Genomic DNA, 19,204 nt, shown 5'->3' with positions numbered 1-19,204 from the left:
TATAAAATATTTTAAAAGTAACTGAGTAAGATAATATGGCATGCAATACTTTAGAGTTCTTGCTTTGCAATCTAACCAAATCATTATTTGAGGTAGGGGAAGACCAATATAGAAAGTCAAAATTTATTAATTGAATACATAATACGAAAGCCATCTCAATATTATGTTAAAAACTGTCAAATAAATTCAACCTGATGCAGCATCAGGGAAAATGGAGAATAATTAGAATTATTAGCAGATGGTAAGATATTAGTCACCCCCTGCATAAATAAGATATGGCACACTAAGTTTCTAGTAATTAATACAAGACAGAAAAAAATTTGAAAAACTAACAGGTGCTGGCTGATGGTGGGCCAAGACGCTGTGGTTTCCTGCGGAAGCCAAAATGGTGTCTGCTCTTACCTGGCCACCTGCAAAAATGACGGGTGCAGAGGCAGGCTTTGGGCGATAGGGAATGGTAGCGCCTTTGGGTGGGGACTATAGACAAGGAACATAAAACGATAGAGCAATATTTTACTTACATATCTTCTTACTAAACTGAAAGGAGTTTTCTTGTTTTTGTAACTGGTTTCGTAAAAGAATTTGAAGCATTAACTCCCACATCACAGTTCTTCATATACATTACTAACAATTTGAGATTAATTTTATGATTTAACAGATTAATTTACCAATAAGATATATAGAGCGTAATTTAACGGCTGGGTTATGCCGGGTGCAGATTGGGGCGAGCCAGTTATATCGCGGGGGAGGCCCAAATTGGAATCTGCGGCAGGCGCTGATCAGTTTCCGATCTAATCAGCCCGCTCCCGTTGGCATGATCCAGATCGCATCCAGACATGGCGAGAAACCAATAATCATCAATTAAGTCCAATCTCCATATCGTTAACTGGAAGGACCCCCAATCGAATGGCCTCCCGCTATCTCATGGCCTCCCCAGGGAGTGCCCAGCGGGGCACTGTTCAGTACTGGTCCACACAAACATGGATCAGGCAGAAGGGCACCTGTGGGGGTCTCCAGGGCTATCGGAGGCCCCTCGATGGCCAGGGTTAGTGCAGGGTGGGCACTGAAATGTGGGCACCTTGGAACTGCCCGGTGGCACTGCAATGCCAGCAGGAGCACTCCCAGGGTGGAAGAGCTAGGCTGCCCAGGTGCCAGGTTAGCATTGCCAAGGCTCAGGACCTGAGGGGGTCCATGCCCATGAAAGAAGGGTGGGGGATGGGTATAAAGGATGGGGGGTGGTGCAGGGCGGGTATGAAAGGGCCTCTGGAAGATCAGGGGGATGAAGGGTGTGGGTCCTGGAAGGTGGGACTGAAAGGGCAGGCATTCAGCAACCCCATAGTGGGGTGTACTCACTTGAGGGAATGTGGGGCATGGCCTAGATGAGTGGAGTTTACATTGCCCATGGGTAGAGGATGTGGGGCTCCCATAAGCTCACTTAGAGATCAGGGCAGCCTTTCAAAGTAGTGGCCTGATCTCGGAGGAGCCGGTCTGGCCAGTGAGTTCAGCTCCCCAGTGATGAAAACAATGCTAAGGGCGGGATTTTCCCACCGCCCCACCATGTGTTTTTTGGTGGACGAGGCAGCCCGCCAGTGGGATCTATCGGTCCCATCGTCGTCAATGGGATTTCTAATTGACAGCACCCCTCGTTGCCGGGAAACCCGTGCGTCGGCGTGGGACTGTAATTTCCCACTGGTGTGAACAGCTGGTAAATCCCGCCCCAAATCTGGGCTAAACCAGTGAGAAACTCCCCACAGCCCAAAATATTGACAAATTCTGGTTAGATAATGTTGGGGAGCTCGCTGACAGAGCCGGCAGGAAACTCCCAGCAAAACCCGCCACAAATGACACTTTGAAATATTTCTGTTAAATCACGCTTATAATCTTTTAGTAATTCATTCCCATGACCGAAAACATTTTAATTGTATAATTACTATTATTCTAGCTAGTAACTGAAAAATTCTAATGTAAGGATACGGTTTGCATCTTTCTCCAAATGTCATACCTCCAGCATCACCACACAGATTTGTTTTACACATTGAATGATGGCATCTGGTGTGCCAGAAATAGTTACTGCGCGTTCAGTGGAGTTTGGAAGCATATCACCTGCTACCTGCACCTGGGCCCCTGTGGTCTATAAACAAAGAAGAGTAAAAGCATATTTATGCTTCCATAGATATAGCAGAAAGAAATTGAATGACAATTTGAATCCACTGATTAAAAAGTACACATTAAATATTTCCATAACATTTGTAATGACTGATTTTCTAATGACTTAGCACTGAACACATTCAATAACACAAGCAATATGTGATGAATGGTTACTGTGTTACTGTACCCTTATCATCATGTAAGGTGATGTCCCCTTTAAGACTGGGCTTGGAACCCTGGGGGACTCCGCCTCCGGCTCTGCCCACCAGGGAGTCGTATATAAGGGGCTGCCCTGTAGGCGGCACCCAGTAAGCACCCGTCTCGGCATCAGGCTAGTTCTTAGCTTATCAAAGCCATCTTTACCATTCTACTCACTTGCGTCGTTATTGAGGGTACTACACAATATAATTTCAAACACCTTTTCCCCAGAATGATTCTGAATAGGAATATTATTTATTGAGTTACGCATGTATTTATTATACCCTATATTTGTAAGGTTTGGCACAATGTCTTAAACAAATGTTAGATCATAAAGATTATAGAACCACTATCATGATATTCTTTAAGAGATACAATAAAGCATGGCAGCATTCCTTTTGGCTTGGCAACAAATTCCTCAAGATTGCATTTGTCAAAAGTGAAATCTTGTAGGATTTTAACTATGCCTTGGCTACAGTGCAAATTGACTAAATTTAAAATCTTAGTGAACTTTGTTGAATAAGGAATATAACCCGATCCATGATCTATGAACGCTAATATCAATAATGAATATTTAATATAACACAATAAAAAATGCAACATAGTATCTAATATAAAATGGTAAAATTGCCTGTAACATCTTTAACTATATTGTATCACATACTTACCATGACTACACTTTCAGGGCATCTATGAATGGGTTAACATAGAACATAGAACAGTACAGCACAGAACAGGCCCTTCGGCCCTCAATGTTGAGCCGAGCCATGATCACCCTACTCAAACCCACGTATCCACCCTATACCCGTAACCCAACAACCCCCCCCTTAACCTTACTTTTTTTTTTATTAGGACACTACGGGCAATTTAGCATGGCCAATCCACCTAACCCGCACATCTTTGGACTGTGGGAGGAAACCGGAGCACCCGGAGGAAACCCACGCACACAGGGGGAGGACGTGCAGACTCCACACAGACAGTGACCCAGCCGGGAATCGAACCTGGGACCCTGGAGCTGTGAAGCATTTATGCTAACCACCATGCTACCCTGCTGCCCAAAAAAAAAATGAAAATCACTTATTGTCACGAGTAGGCTTCAATGAAGTTACTGTGAAAAAACCCTAGTCGCCACATTCCGGCGCCTGTTCGGGGAGGCTGTTACGGGAATCGAACCGTGCTGCTGGCCTGCCTTGGTCTGCTTTCAAAGCCAGCGATTTAGCCCAGTGTGCTAAACAGCCCCTGTTCATATATTTCTGTGGCAGAGGTGAATAGAGTTATGGACCCGATTTGTGTGATCCCTTGCTGTCTGTAATCATTATGTTAGTGTGTAAAATATGTGTATTTCCTTTCCATCAGAGTGTTTTTTGGGATTTTAAAAAATAAAGGCTGTTATCCCACACTTACTCTGGTTTGAATACAATGGGTGGAATTCTCCTATGCCCCCCCCCCGCCGGTGGATTCAAAGGTGAGTGTGGGTAAAATTTGGCAGGTGGTCCAAAAATCAGTTTTGTGCCGGCTTGAATTTCATGCGGGAACTTCCACTGGTGCACACTGGCTGGTGGCTGGCGTCAAATTTATTTGCATCCCGTTGATGGGATGCAGATAAAGGCCCATCTGGAATCTTCCACCCACGCCAGATTATCTCAGACGCCATCAGGAAAACTCTCTGGTCCAGAATACATCAGAAACAATGTGGCATGCAGAATTCAGGATTTACTTGGAGACGGCCTGGGGCCACCTCCAGAGTTCGGGATTTGGATTTGGATTTTGTTTATTGTCACGTGTACCGAGGTACAGTGAAAAGTACTTTTCTGCGAGCAGCGCAAGAAACTACAAAAGGTCGTGAACGTAGCCCAGTCCATCACGCAGACCAGCCTCCCATCCATTGACTCTATCTATAATTCCCGCTGCCTCAGAAAGGCAGCCAGCATAATTAAGGACCCCATGCACCCCGGACATACTCTCTTCAACCTTCTTCCGTCAGGAAAAAGATACCAACGTTTGAGGTCACGTACCAACCAACTCAAGAACAGATTCTTCCATACTGCCATCAGACGTTTGAATGGACCTACCTCGTACTAAGTTGATATTTTCTCTACACCTTGCTATAACTGTAACATTACATTCTGCAGTCTCTCCTTCGTTCCCTATGTACGGTATGCATTGTTTGTACAGCATGCAAGATAAAATACTTTTCACTGTATACTAATACATGTGACAATAATAAATCAAATCAAAACAGATCATTAAGTACATGAAAATAAAATAAAATAAAAGAAACACGTAAGAGGGCAACACAAGGTACACAATGTAACTACCTAAACAGCAGCATTTGGTGAAGCATACAGGGGTGTAGTGTTAATCAGGTCAGTCCAGGATAGTAGCTTGCCTGAACCCTGGGGATGGAGGGAACATTTATCAGGTGGATCTTCCAGCTTCAGCATCATTGAGGATGTCCATCTTCCAGCCTCAGAGTGTTCCTGGATATCTATCTTCTTTCTTCAGGATCTCCACCTTCTTTCTTCAATGCCGGGTCAGTAACGTTGGCTGCCTTTTAAATATGGCACCCAAATATGATGGGTGCATGCAATCAAACCTGCCCTGCCAAGGAATATAACACTAAACACACAGATACATAATTAATTAGGGGCCAGAATAAATGGTGTGGTTTCCTGTCGGCCTCCGCAGCAGGAAACAATCCCCTTCCCGCTCCACCACGGGACTTTGTCCCAGATGGAAAAGTTCCACTGAGTGTCTCAATCCCTCATCTCACTGACAATAACACACATAAGCAAAAAATTGTTACAGATGAAGTTAAAGCCATAATTAGAAAATGGAAGTTATAACTCGGTCTTTATATCGATGCAGGCCTGATGTCTACTGGGTTGAGTTGATACTCTCATTGCAGTTTTAGAAAAAAGGCTGTGAAGTCTCTCGTGGACAAATAGCCAGGAGGTTGTTTCTCAAGTGGTCTTGGAAGCTGGCCTAAGAACAGTACTTTGGCTGCTATAGAAGACTTTCAGCTCTGATGGTTCAGCTGTTTCAGATGTTTCTCACTTGCACACAGATTTTCCTTCTCCCAGTTGTATTATATTGCAGTCGCTGACAGTTAATTTCAGTCACATGACTGCAGCTTTAACATCTCTGGGATCCAGACCATGGCAATATCATAACAGTTGACAATGGCCATTTATCTTCGTTCAAACTTGTGCTCAAATAGTTTCCATTGTTCAATATGGCACTCTGAGTCCATCAGTCTGGAGATCCATTATTCCTCAAACACTGGTTGATCCTTAAATAATGAGCACAGTAAGAAGTCTTACAACAGCATGTTAAAGTCCAACAGGTTTGTTTCGAATCACCACCTTTCAGAGCACTGCTCTTTCGTCAGGTGAACATTCACATTCACCTGAGGAAGGAGCAGTGCTCCGAAAGCTAGTGATTCGAAACAAACCCGTTGGACTTTAACCTAGTGTTGTAAGACTTCTTACTGTGTTCACCCCAGTCCAACGCTGGCATCTCCACATCTTAACTAATGAGATCATAAGTGGCTGCGAATCACCCTTAGTCAGGCCCATTCTTAAAACATTAGCCTCAGAATTGAGCACTGCCCACAGTTTTAAATGTCAATTGTCACCTGTTAAGTTGCAACGATCTTAACAAACTTTCACAAAGTATGATTTTAACTCATAATATTCAATATCCTCAAGCTTGTACTGAGCATGACAATTGCATTGATGTCACTGATACTCAAAGATGGTTAGATATGTGTAGAATTTTAAAGGAATACTTGATTATCTGGTGCTACTACAATATTCATGAAAATTAATTTCACAGAACAAACATAAGAAAGAGGAGCAGAAATAAGCTATTCAGCCACCGAGCATGCTCCACCTTTCAATAAGATCATGGCAGATATGTTTGTGTTTCGAGTTCCACAATCCCACCTACCTCTGAGAACAAAGAACAACAAAGGACAAAGAAAAGTACAACACAGCAACAGGCCCTTTTGCCCCCCAAGCCTGCGCTGACCATGCTGCCTGTCTAACCTAAAACCTTTTACATTTCCAGATCCTGTATCACTCTGTTCCCATCCTATTCATGTATTTATCAAGACACCCCTTAAATGTCACTATTATACCTGCTTCCACCATGTCCTCCGGCAGCGGGTTCTAGGCGCCCACTACATTCTGTAACTTACACAACTCCTCCAAACTTTGCCCCTCGAACCCTAAACATATTGGGCGGGTTCTCTAAGCCTGCACCGGCAACCGGAGAATCGGCGCCAATCCTGCCCGCGTGGTCACCGCGGCGCTGGTCGGGGGCCGCTTCGGTGATTCTCCGCGGTCGACCGATTGAACTCCCGCTAAATTCCGCCGAATCCCGCCGCCGTGGTTCCAACCTGGTACCACCTGGTGGGAGCTTGGACCCACGCTGGACGTCCTGGTTGGGGGGGGGGGGGGGGGGGGGGGGGGGGGGGGGGGCAGGGGGATCTGTCTCCGGGGAGGCTCGCGATTGGGGGCTTCCAATCGGTGGGCGCCCGCAATTCGGAGGGGGCCTACTCCCTTCCACGCAGGCCCACTATAGGTCTCCGCCATATTGTGCAGCACCAGCAAACACGCAAATGCGCCGGTGCAGAGATGGCCATCGCGCACATGCGTGGACCCGTGCCGGCCGTGCAGGGCCCCCTTTCGGAACTGGAGCAGCGCGCAGCACTCCAACGCCATGCTGGCCCCTGAAGACCGCTGAATTGCTGGGCCAGGAGACCCGTTGATGCCGTCGTACACCACTCCGGTGTATACGCCGGCGTCAACACTTGGCTTAGATTTTGGTGAATCCCGGCCACTGTTCCCTAGTAATTGACTTTTCAACCCTGGGGAAAAGCTTCTGACTATCCTGTCTGTCTTGGAACCTTTGATTTCCTTGCCTATATGAACCTTCCATATACTTATAAAGACCGAATACAATGCTCAGTATTGGTAAAGAAGAAGGCAGTGCCTACAATAACTCATTGTAAGAATTTTCAACGGTCATGAAGCTAGATTAACTAATTATGGTGTTGGTGAGAACACTGTCCTTTCAATTCTAGGATTTGAATCAAATTGAGATTTGATTGATGGAAGAAATTCTCTTCTTTCTACTGGTTGAATTGAGTTTGCAATCAAATTTTAGTTGAAGCAGGAGCACACATAAAATTGCCTATAATTCTATATTGACTAAATTGACAAGTTAGCTGTGGAGAAGGAGAGGGGAGATTTCCTCCAACTGCTTTGTGAAACAAAATTAGAAACTCATTCTTCACAAACTGGTGTATGATTTTGCTGCAGACACTGCAGTGATGAATTCTTCCACCAAAGATAAGCGGCAGTGGTTAACACTAGTGCCTCACAGTTCCAGGGACCCGGGTTTGATTCCAACCTTGGGTGACTGTGTGGAGTTTGTACGTTCTCCCTGTGTCTGAGTGGGTTTCCTCTGGACGCTCTGGTTTCTTCCCACAGCCCAAAGATGTGACGTTTAGGTGGATTGGCCATGCTAAAATTGACCCCCTAGTGTCCATAGATATGCAGGTTAGGTTGGGCTACAGGGAAAGGATTGGGGAAGTGGGCCTAGGTAGGGGGATCTTTCCGAGCATCAGTGGGCCCCTGGCAGTGCTTCCTCGTTGCCCACAGTGTCCACTTACTCTGCAATGAGTCACAGCTAGCCACAGACATTCTGGTCCATTTTTTTTTTAAATTATAATTTTATACAGCAGTCCAGGTGATGTAGGCAAGTATTTATTTTGCACCCTGTCTTAGCCGAGACAGTATGGAAAAAATGCAAACCTGAACATAACGTCCCTCAACCCTCCTTGTGGTTTTAACAGATGTGGGAGCTGGAGTGTGATAGAGGGTGGGGGATACAGGCAACAAACCCACTACCAGGAGGCAATTGCTCATCGAAACATTTCAATGAGGTTGCCATGCCTCAGATTTTGTCTCTCCCTCTCAGCACTAACAATGGCCAGACCAGGTTTCCTGACGTCAGTAGCAGAGAAAATACCACAATCTATATAAAAGGATGTGCTACCTGGACTTTTAGAAAATAATGATCTGATCGCACAAACATGGATTTTTAAAATACATTTAGAGTACCCAATTCTTTTTTCCAATTAAGGGGCAATTTAGCGTGGCCAATCCATCTACCCTGAAAATCTTTGGGTTGTGGGGGTGAGACCCACGAAGACATGAGGAGAATGTGCAAACTCCACACGGACAGTGACCCGGGACCGGGATGAAACCTGGGTCCTTGGCGCCGTGAGGCAGCAGTGCTGACCACTGTGCCATCTTGCCAGCTCACAGAACATGGATTTAATAAAACAAAATTATGCTTGACAAACCAATTGGAGCTTTCTGAGGATGTTAGTACCGGTATAGAATCAGGGAAACCTATGGATGTGGTGTATTTAAATTTTCAGAAGGCTTTTGATAACATCCCAAATTAGAGCACATGGCATGGGGGCAATTTTCTGGCGTGGACTGAGGATTGATTGATAGACAGAAAACAGAGCAGGAATGAATAGGTAATTTTCAGGTTGGCAGACTGTGACTCGTGGGGGCCTGCAAGGATCAGAACCTGGGCGCCAGCTGTTCATAATCTATATCAATGATTTGGATAGTAAATGTAACATTTCCAAGGTTTCTGATGACACAAGATTAGGTGGAAATCTACGTTGTGAGAAAGGTGCAAAAAGGCTTCAAGGGAATTTAGACAGGCTTAGTGAGTGCACAAGAATATGGCAGATAAGATGTTATTCACTATGGTAAGAGGAACAGAGGTGCAGAGTATTTCTTAAATGATGAGAGACTGGAAGGTTTTGATGTTCAAAGGGCCCTGGATGTCCTTCTTCATGAGTCACTGAACGCTAACATGCTGGTTCAACCAGCGCCGGCCCTAGGGTTGCTGGCGCCCCGGGCAAGCTGAACTTCGGCGCCCTTCGGGGAGTGGGGGGGGTAGGGGGCGGGGTCGGGGGGGCGGGGTCGAGGGGGGGGCCGAGGCCGAGGGGGGGGGCCGGGCCGAGGGGGGGGGGGCCGAGGGGGGGGGGGGGGGGGGGGGGCGGGGCCAGGGGGGGGCGGGGCCGGGGGGGGGGCCGGGGCCGCGGCCGAGCCGAGGGGCGGGGCCGAGCCCGAGGTTGGGAGGGCCGAGTCCGAGGCGGGGGGGGGGGGGGGGGGGGGGGGGGGCGAGGCTGGGAAGGGGGGGGGGCGAGGCGGGGAGGGGGGGGGCCGAGGCGGGGGGGGGCCGAGGCGGGGGGGGGGGGCCGAGGCGGGGGGGGGGCGGGGGGGGGGGGGGGGCTGAGGGCCGGGGGGGGGTGCGAGGCGGGGGGGGGGGCGGCCGAGGCGGGGGGGCCGAGCCCGAGGCGGGGGGGCCGAGCCCGAGGCGGGGGGGGCCGAGCCCGAGGCGGGGGGGGGGGGGCGAGCCCGAGGCGGGGGGGGGTGGGGCCGAGCCCAAGGCGGGGGGGGGGCCAAGGCGGGGGGCCGAGCCGAGGCGGGGGGGGGGGGGGCCGAGCCCGGGGCGGGGGGGGGGCCGAGCCCGAGGCGGGGTGGGCGGGCCCGAGGCACGGGGCCGAGGGGGGGGCAGAGGGGGCCGCCCTGGGGGAGGGCAGCCACCGCGCATGCGCATTTGGCACCGGCCCAACTGCGCATGCGCGGGACCCGAGTCTGGCGCCCCCTAGCACATGGCGCCCCGGGCGACTGCCCGAGTTGCCGGTGACTTGGGCCGGCCCTGGGTTCAACAAGCAATTAAGAAGGCAAATGATGTGTTGGCCTTCAAGAAGGATTGACTACAGGAATAATCATGTCTTGCTTCAACTGTATAGAACAGGCTTGCCCAAACTTTTTTTTTGGTGGGGACACATTTGCATATTTTTCTCTCTCAAGGGCCGATGAGCAACTTTCAGAAAGATGAGAGGCGCAGACCTAACCTTGGAGATGCCATTGGGTGCCATTTTGAATTTGTCTCCACAAACTTGGACTGTCTCTTGGGGGTGTCTCCCAGGCGATCAGGGTGCCCAGGTGATATTTTTCCCGTGCTGTGGATCAGGCCAGGGTTGCCCTGCTCTTATGAGGTGGGGTGCGGGGAGCTTGAGGACCCTTTAGTTGGAAAGTTGGGGCATTGGGGAGGACCGGAGGCCATGGTGCAGGAAATGAGCCGAAGCGTGACCTTGGCAGGGCGTTCATTTCCATTAAATCGCACCCAAGGTTTGGCACAATAATAAATTGAATTTCAGAAACAGTTACCGTTTTAATGGAAGAAACAATTGCTGAACAAAAAGCAACGTCACAGCAATATTGTTGAACTAAAAAGCAATAAAATTGATGAGAAAGTTAGTGGGTCAGTGTATGTGGGTGGAAGAGTGTGGGTGCATGCATGCGTGTTGGTATGTGGCGGTGAGAATGAGTGAGAAAAATGAGACTGGGCATAATGCAGATTCACACCCCCCCCCCCCCCCCCCCCCCCCCCCCCCCCCCCCATTTCAGTCACTCCCTCCCACACAGTCACTCCCACACACTCACTCTGTCAGACACTCACTCAAGACCTTACGCTCCAGGATCCTGCATGTCTCCCCGGGCTCCGGTCTCCCACTGCTTAGCCTCCGGGGCTCCAGACCCGCCATACAATGACCACCTGAGCTCCAGCCCCACTGTACTTCCACCTCTCTCAGCCCTCAGCCTTTAGCACACTTGCCAATACCAATGTTTACTGCTCCACCAATCAGAGGTTGTTTTTTTTATTCGTTCATGGGATGTGGGCATCACAGGCTGTGCCAGCATTTATTGCCCAAATCTAATTGCCCTCGAAGGGGCAGTTAAGTGTCAACCACATTGCTGTGGGTCCATAGTCACTTGCAGGCCAGACCAGGCAAGTATGGCAGATTTCTTTCCCTCAAGGACACTGGTCAATCTGGTGGGTTTTTACAACAATCGACAATGGTTTCATGGTCATCATTAGACTTTTCATTCCAGATTTTTATTGAATTCAAATTTCACCATCTTCAAACCTGGGTCCCCAGGGCACTACTCGCAGTCTCTGGTTTACCAGTCCAGTAATAGTACCACTACGCTACCACTTCCTCTAGGTTTGCTCCATCATTTACTGCTGACAGGCTCACTGTCAGCCTATCTGTAACAAAATGCAGAAGAGAACCGGCCTATGATTGGAACAGCACCTCCAAGCAGAACCTCGCATTGAAACTCAGCTGGTTGACAGGGACTCTGGAAACTGCCTCCAGGACAGTGTGGAGGGGTTTGCATCTGTCCTGTGGACTTTACCTTGGACAAGCCAGGTATAAAACCTTGGTTCGACCACACCTGGCATATTATGTACAGTTTTTCCTCTTACCTAAGAAATTATATACTTGTCATTGAGGGAGAGCAGCGAAGGTTCAGCAGGCAATTCCCAGGATGTCTGGGCTGTTCTATGAAGAGAGATTGGGAGACTAGGCCTGTATTCTCTAGAGTTTAGAAGAATAAGAAGTGATCTGATTAAAACATAGAAAATTCATAATGGGCTAGATGCGGGAAGGATGTTTCCTCTGGCTGGCCATTCTAGAACCAGGTAAAATAATCTGAGAATAAGGAGCAGGCCATTCAGGACTGAGATGAGGAGGAATTTCTTCTCTCAGAGGGTGGTGAATCTTTGGAATTATCTAACCCAGAGGGATATGGAAGCTCAGTCAGTGCGCTCGATTCTCCAGACCCTCAGCCACTTGTTTTTCGGTGGCGCGTTGTTCACTGGAAACGGGATTCTATCTTCCCGCCATTTGTCAATGGGATTTCCCATTGTAATCACCCCATGACGCCGTGAGACCCGTTGACGGGGTTCTGCTGCTGGCAGAAAAATGAAATCGCAACCACGGGAGAATTCCAGCATTGAGTACATTCAAGACAGAGATCAGTAGATTTCCAAAGACTAATGATATCAAGGAATATGGGGATAGCACGAGAAAGTCATGTTGAAGTAGATAATCAACCACAATCTGATTGAATCAGGCTCAAAGGGCTAAATTGCATACTCCTGATCCAATGTTCCTGGGCATCGGAAATTCACTTTGGGGAAAAACGATTGCTGACCTATGAACCCCCTCAATTACCAACCCTCCCCTGATCACTGATAACCCCTGACAACCATTCATCAATTATTGAACCTCCCCCAATCACAGGCCCTCCCAGTAATAACTGACTGTCTCCTGACGACCGATGTTCCCTTCAATCACTGACTCTTCCCAATAAATGAACCCCTCCCCATAATCACTGGCACGCCCTCATCAAAGATGCTCCCCGAATCGTTGATTCTCCAATCACTGATCCCTGAAAACTGGATACCAGATAATTGTCTCCCCAAATACTCCCTGATAACTGACTTCCCTGATCAATTACCCTCCCCTGATCACTGAACCCCAAGCACCAACCGCACCACTCTTCCCGCAATCATTGACCATTCTTCCCACTATTACAGGCAGCCCCCCCCCCCCCCCCCCCCCCCCCCCCCCCCCCCCCCCCCCCATGATCACCAATCACATCCCCGCGGTCACCGGCCACTCCTCCACAATCATTGACTGCTGCCCCGTGATCACCCACCTCCCCCACAAGCACTAACTGCTTCTGCAATCATCACCCACCCCCTGATCACTGACTGACCCCTCACTCTGTGATCACTATCCCCATGAAATCTCCACTTCTCTCATTTCTTTCCAATTCTCCACTGTCAATTCAATCCTCACTGTACCCACCAAGCCCGCTACCAGGAGCAACCAGAAATCGATCTGCTCCTGGGCTACAGGGAGCCAGGTCCATCAATCAGGCTAACCTCCAGCAGATAAACCTGCTTAAAAAAAGCACTCAGGTTGTAGAGTTAAAACTCCACTCTGACCACAAGTCATCCCCACTACCTGGAAAAGCTGCCCTAGTGAATTGCAGTGCCAGTGACTTTGCCAAATTTCCATTATATCTCGCATAGATGGTTACAGAGATATTTGTGATCCCTGCCAATTTTTTCTAGTCAGGTTTTCTCTTATATTTTGATTCGTATACAGTGAATTATATTCACAAGGATGAACATCAAATCTGATAAACTACCCAAGCAAATCTTTGTCACATGCTGTTGCATAAGCTGGTGTATATTTTCAGTGCTAACATTTGTTTGAAATACAATTTTAAAATAATCTAGTTTCACTCAACGAGGGACTTGACATCCTTCTAAACAAAAATTGAAAATATAATAACATTTTAAATATAATAAAATTTCTAAAGGACATTGTAGAATATCTGACCATGATATCCATCAGAATGTTTTGATAATGGCATTTAATAAGATAAACAAATTAAAATTTATTCCATGCATTGTCATTATAATATATAAAGATTGAAAGAATTTAATTTAAAATCAGTATTCTCAATTGCACGCTGGTCATTCAGGTACGTGCATAATATACAGTTATTTTTCCCATAATGTTGAGTACAGCATGTACGAAAATTATTCAGATTAAATATTAAATTCCAGGGTTACCTCACGGATTTCCTTGATCTTTGAACCTCCTTTCCCGATGAGAGAACCACATTGGCTTGCTGGAACTACTAGACGTAATGTCACAGGTGGTTTACTTGTCACTGTACTATTTGTCATTGAAGCATTTATATCCTGCAAGAACAATGTCAGTAAGAATTAGTCTTGGATTTGCCATTCCATTTAAACATTAATCCTCTGCTCAGTATATATGGGATTACAGCAAATACAGTCGCCATAAAGGAGAACAGGCATGAAATTCATTGTGGGTTCTGTGGAAAATGAATACTTGCAGAATCTCAAACCGATGACCAAGAGATAATGTATGCTGGAAAGTAACAGATGACGTGAGTTGCAGACCTGGGTTCTTCAGATATTTGCAATACATTTCATAGTGATAAATATGGTACAATTATTTCAGTCATGGCAACATTCAAATGAGAACTATGAATGAAAAATAATTAAAATTTTGCTTTGTTTCATCTGGAAAGAAAAGTCACAAAATTTTATCATTTATCGACCGTTTTAAAGCACGACAATTGCCATTTGCCTTCACTGGAATCATGCACGACAGCATCTTGTGACGTTAATCTCCATGTAATGCTGATTTGACACCAGCATTGTAATTTTGGAGCTGTATGTTTCAACTAATGCCTTCCCTTCATTTCACACAGCTGAACATGCATTCAGCAGCAGGGAACAACACTCCACCTGCAGCCCCCACCCCTCTCTGCATCTCCCCCGCTGCCCCCCTTTCCCCCACCACCCTCTACCCCACAACCACTATTTAAATGTATCCACAACTATTTTCAGGTTCGTTTCTGATTGATTTTTATTAGTTGTTGCTGACGTTTTTGGTGCATGTGAGACTTAATTGAAGTGCTAAAGTTTATAAGGAGCGGTGTGGAATCTACTGAAGGAGATTTTAATAGCGTCAAGTATTCTGAACAATCATTTTCTCCCAGATACAGGTGTAGTAGTAGGCATTCCCCTGAGACTAAAACATGACAAAGAGAAAGAGCAGAGGCTGCACAGAGTAGGACAAGCTCCTTGAAGAATGAGGAAAAGGAGGGGGAAGAAGGACTCGCAGCAGGAAACTACATCGACCCAGTGTTCAGGAAGACATTCTCCTGCCTGAACCTCAGCAAGAAGCAGCGTGCTGGATTTTAAGCTCCTCGGCAACATATCTGAAGGCAGGGGGCACGTAATTTCCAATGAATAACCTTCCCACTACCAAACTGCCTGCCTCTGACTTCTCTAAAATTTTCCAAAGGAGTGGGGAAGTCATTGGGTGGCCTGCCTGCCTTTGGGCTTATTGAGGCCCTTACGTTGCTAATTAATGACAATGTAAGTGTCCCATCCTACCACTACCAGTAATTTACCTGTGGCAGGGGATTCCCCATGCCATAGAGGTAGCCTAGAAGCTTTAGCCGAACAGGCTGTTGTTCGGAAAAGGTGAGGGAGATCCTCCTTTGTGGGCCCCATGGACCAATTGAAGGCTGCCCCCCCCTCCCCCCGCCCCCAAGGTCATCCCTCTTTCACCCTCCCTTCTTGAACTCTGCTTCCCCTAAATCTGGACTTTATTGGGCCCCAACATTGGGGACTGCCTGTAGTCTGAGCAGTGGCTACCAGCCCTGTTGATGCTGCTGGAGGAACAGAGCTCTGACTAGCCAATTGGCTAGCAGTTTTTAAGGTGGAACTCCTTCTGAAGAAAGCGGCGGATACCCACCTTAAAGCAATTAACTCTTCCCTAGTGTTAAGCTGAGGGGAAGCTTCCAAACCTACAAAAGCTACCATCTATGTGGACAAGGGCAGCAGATATCTGGGAGCACAAACTCCTGGAGGTTGTCCTCCAAGTCACTCACCATCCTGACTTGGAAATATATACTGTTCCTTCACTGCCGCTGGGTCAAAATCCTGGAATGCCCTCCCTAACAATACTGTGGGTATACCTATGCCTCAGAGACTGTAGCAGTTCAAGAAGGAACCTCACCACCATCTTCTCAAGAGCAACAAGGGATGGGCGATAAATGCTGACTTAGCCAGAGATGCCAACATCGTGTAAATTAATTTTAAAAAGCCATCGGGATCATGGGCGAACCCCCCTTTCAACATTTCAGCCAGGAGCACAACCAAAACACCGTGTAAAATCCAGCCCAGTCTGTCAGGTATGTCCACTTCACTCACAACACCCCCACTAAAATCTGCAATCTACTGCAATCATAAAGCAGCACATGGAAGAAATTGCCAGTGTCTGAAAGTGGTTTGTTATTGACTCCTCCCAGTTGGAACATTTTACAGTTTACACTATTGCAATAAGGAGATTACTCAGCCTCTATATTCCAAGAGGGATGAGTATATTTAATTCTTGCTTGTCAGAGAGAAGCAGGCAGATGAACGTGCGTCTTTGAATATAAGAACAGAAGAAATAGGAGCAGGAATAGACCATAAAGCCCCTTTAGCTTGTTCTGCCGTTCAATAGCTGATCTTCTGCCTCACATCCACTTTCCCACCTGTTCCCCTCATCCCTTACCTGAGAGAATAAAAATATGTTCACCTCAGCTTTGAATATATTCAATAATGGAGTGTCAACAACTCTCGTGGGTAGAAAATTTCACATCTTCATAATCCTCTGAGTAAAGAAATGTCTACTCATCACAAACCTAATGAATGATCCATTATACTGAGGCTGTATCCTAATGTTGTGGATTCCATATACAGTTGTAGCAAGACTTCTTTGTTCTTCCATTCCAACACACTTGCAATAAAGATGAACATGCCTGTTACCTTGATAATTGCTTGTTGTATGTGCATTCCTGAGTTTTGCCAGGGCCACTAAATTACTGATATCATTACAGCCTTAGTTCAAACATGAACAAAAGAGCTGAACTCAAGAGGTGAGTTGAAAGTGACGACCCTTGACATCAACATCACATTTGACCGAGTATGGCATCAAGGAGCTCGAGCAATAAGTCAATGGGAATCAGGAGGCAAGCTGTTTGCTGGTTGGAGTCATACCTAGCACAAAGGAAGATGGTTGTGGTTGTTGGAGGTCAATTATCTCAGCTCCAGGGCATCACTGCAGGAGTTCCTCGGGGTAGTGTCCTCAGCCAAAACATGTTCAATTGCTTCATCAACGATCTTCCTTCCATCATAAGGTCAGAAGTGTGGATGTTTGCTGATGACTGTACAATGTTCAGTACCATTCAAGACTCCTCAGAGATTGAAGTAGTTCATGTCCATATGCAGCAAGACCTGGACAATATCTTGGGCTTATAAGTGACAAGTAACATTTGCGCTACACAGGTGCCAGGCAACGACCATCTGCAGCAAGAGAGAATCCAACCATTTCCACTTGACATTCAAGAGCATTTTCATCACTGAATCCCCACTATTAACATTCTGGGGGCTACCGTTGACCACAAACTGAGTGGACCAGCCATATAAATACTGTGACTACAAGAACAGTATGGACGCTGAGAATTCTGTGGCAAAGTAACTCACCTCCTGACTCCCCAAAGCCTGCCGACCATCTGCAAAGCACAAATTAGGAATGTGATGAAATACTCGCCACTTGCCTGGATGAGCACAGCTCCAATGACACTCAAGAAGCTCAACACCATCCAGGACAAAGCAGCCCGCTTGAATGATTCCCCATCCACCACATCCAATGTCCACACCTCCACCACTGATGCACAGTGGCAGCAGTGTGTACCACCTACAAAATGTACTGCAGTAATTCACCAAGGCTGCTTCAACAGCTTCCAAACTTGCAACCTCACCCATCTTGAAGGACTAATAGGTGGGATATACCATTTGAAGATGTAATTCACTGACCTGGACCGAGCATGTGAGGTTTTAGAATTCTTGTGGCAGTATTTCTGGGTTCTTGGCTAGACTCCTGGAATTGGCTGGGAGAGTTGCCTGGTCCTTCTCCCTTTACAAAATTCGATCAGAGGACTTCCTGGTCCCCTGTAGATGGATGACATCCTTCCTACTCTCCACCTCCTGTATCTAGGCCTCCCAATATATCAATTACATTATTAAGGTTCCTTAATGTCATGTTAATGTTAAGAGAAACAGGTGGTGGGAATGAATTGACTCACATATAAATAGGGAATTCCACTGGTATACCTCAGGCCTTCCATAGCTGGTGGTCACTGCGAGGGTTAGCATCCTTCTGTTTAAACCCTGTTTATTCCCTTATTTTTCCCTTTCTTTTATTTTTTGCAATTAGAATGTTGATTCATGGGTTATTAATGGGCCTTTGCCTTTAATTCAAGCAGGAGAGATATAGCCTTTAACTTTAATTCAAGCTGCTCACTCAGTATGATTTACTTAGCTGGCAGCCAAATAACTGGCTCGAAATGCTAGGATTTGCCGGTAACCAGTGGTGATTGGTTCTTATTTCTCCGAAATGTTTCTCTATTCGCAGTAGGGTTGGATTATTTTAGTTTCACTCTTGGTTCAGAAGCTGAAAGAAGCATCTTTGATTTTCTCTTGCTGCTATGATGAAATAGCTCTCAAAATCTAAATTCTCTTTCCCCAGTCAGGCTGGATATCATTTTAGTGAGACTGCAAAGCACGGAGATGAAAACTTGGCTGGAAGCTGATTTGATGCAAGACAATGAGTCTTAAGTGAGAGGTAGACTCAAAGGTGGACCTTTGAGTTGAAGGCTTAGTTTAATAAAGGCTAACATGTCGCTCCAGAAGAAATCCTGCTGCCTGTGAGTACTGAATGAATGTTTCTGCTCGAAGACCATCACCAGCTGTACACATGTAGCTTCGATCAGCATGCTGTGAGGAAAGCTTGCAGCAAATAGTTCAACATTGAACTCACGGACTCTTAACCTTTTTACCTTAACCCTTATTATTTTTTTACCCCTTTACACCCTTCTGTGTTTGTTTGTCTTGTGTGTGTGTGTGTGTGTGTGTGTGTGCACGTGCGTGAGTGGGTAGAGGTTGGGGCCGTTAAAGGCGGATAGTAGGGGAGCTTGCCATTATTCCATTATAATTGCTGCATATTTCATCTTTATTTCTGTTATAATTAAACAGTAATTGTGTTTCAACTAACACACCTGGTAACTGTAAATTATTGGGCAAGCAAGGGCCAAAGCTTCCGGGAATTTTTGTATGAATTATTAGTCAATTCACTTGTGTGGGGCTGGAAGTGACTGCGCACTAGCCGAGGGTGTTGTAACACAGTTACGTTTCCTTTTTGACATTTCATTTTTGTTATAGTGCCCTACCTGGTGTTGTCACCCTATCATTTTTGTTTTATTGATTATTGATTTTATTAAAGAGTGTAAATAAGGGATAA

At 46.6% G+C, this 19,204-nt stretch overlaps 1 protein-coding gene across 23 annotated transcripts in view; it reads right to left on the bottom strand.

Moving 5' to 3' along the window:
* Positions 1-19,204, bottom strand: part of zgc:110045 (uncharacterized protein LOC664755 homolog) — a 326,605-nt gene that overhangs the window by 46,377 nt on the left and 261,024 nt on the right. For 19 of the 23 annotated variants that reach the window (XM_038797701.1, XM_038797711.1, XM_038797691.1 and 16 more), the window contains 3 exons: positions 13,888-14,019; positions 2,003-2,131; positions 334-477 (listed from right to left, as the gene is read on the bottom strand). In XM_038797701.1, the coding sequence (XP_038653629.1) occupies positions 334-477; positions 2,003-2,131; positions 13,888-14,019 (405 nt within the window). The remainder of the gene's footprint in view (positions 1-333; positions 478-2,002; positions 2,132-13,887; positions 14,020-19,204) is intronic. The other 4 variants (XM_038797696.1, XM_038797694.1, XM_038797707.1 and 1 more) reach the window with 1 other exon arrangement.

The sequence above is a fragment of the Scyliorhinus canicula genome, chromosome 5 (genome assembly GCF_902713615.1).
Source record: "Scyliorhinus canicula chromosome 5, sScyCan1.1, whole genome shotgun sequence".
NCBI classification, from domain to species: Eukaryota; Metazoa; Chordata; class Chondrichthyes; order Carcharhiniformes; family Scyliorhinidae; genus Scyliorhinus; species Scyliorhinus canicula.
This window is presented reverse-complemented; position numbering and strand designations above follow the sequence as displayed.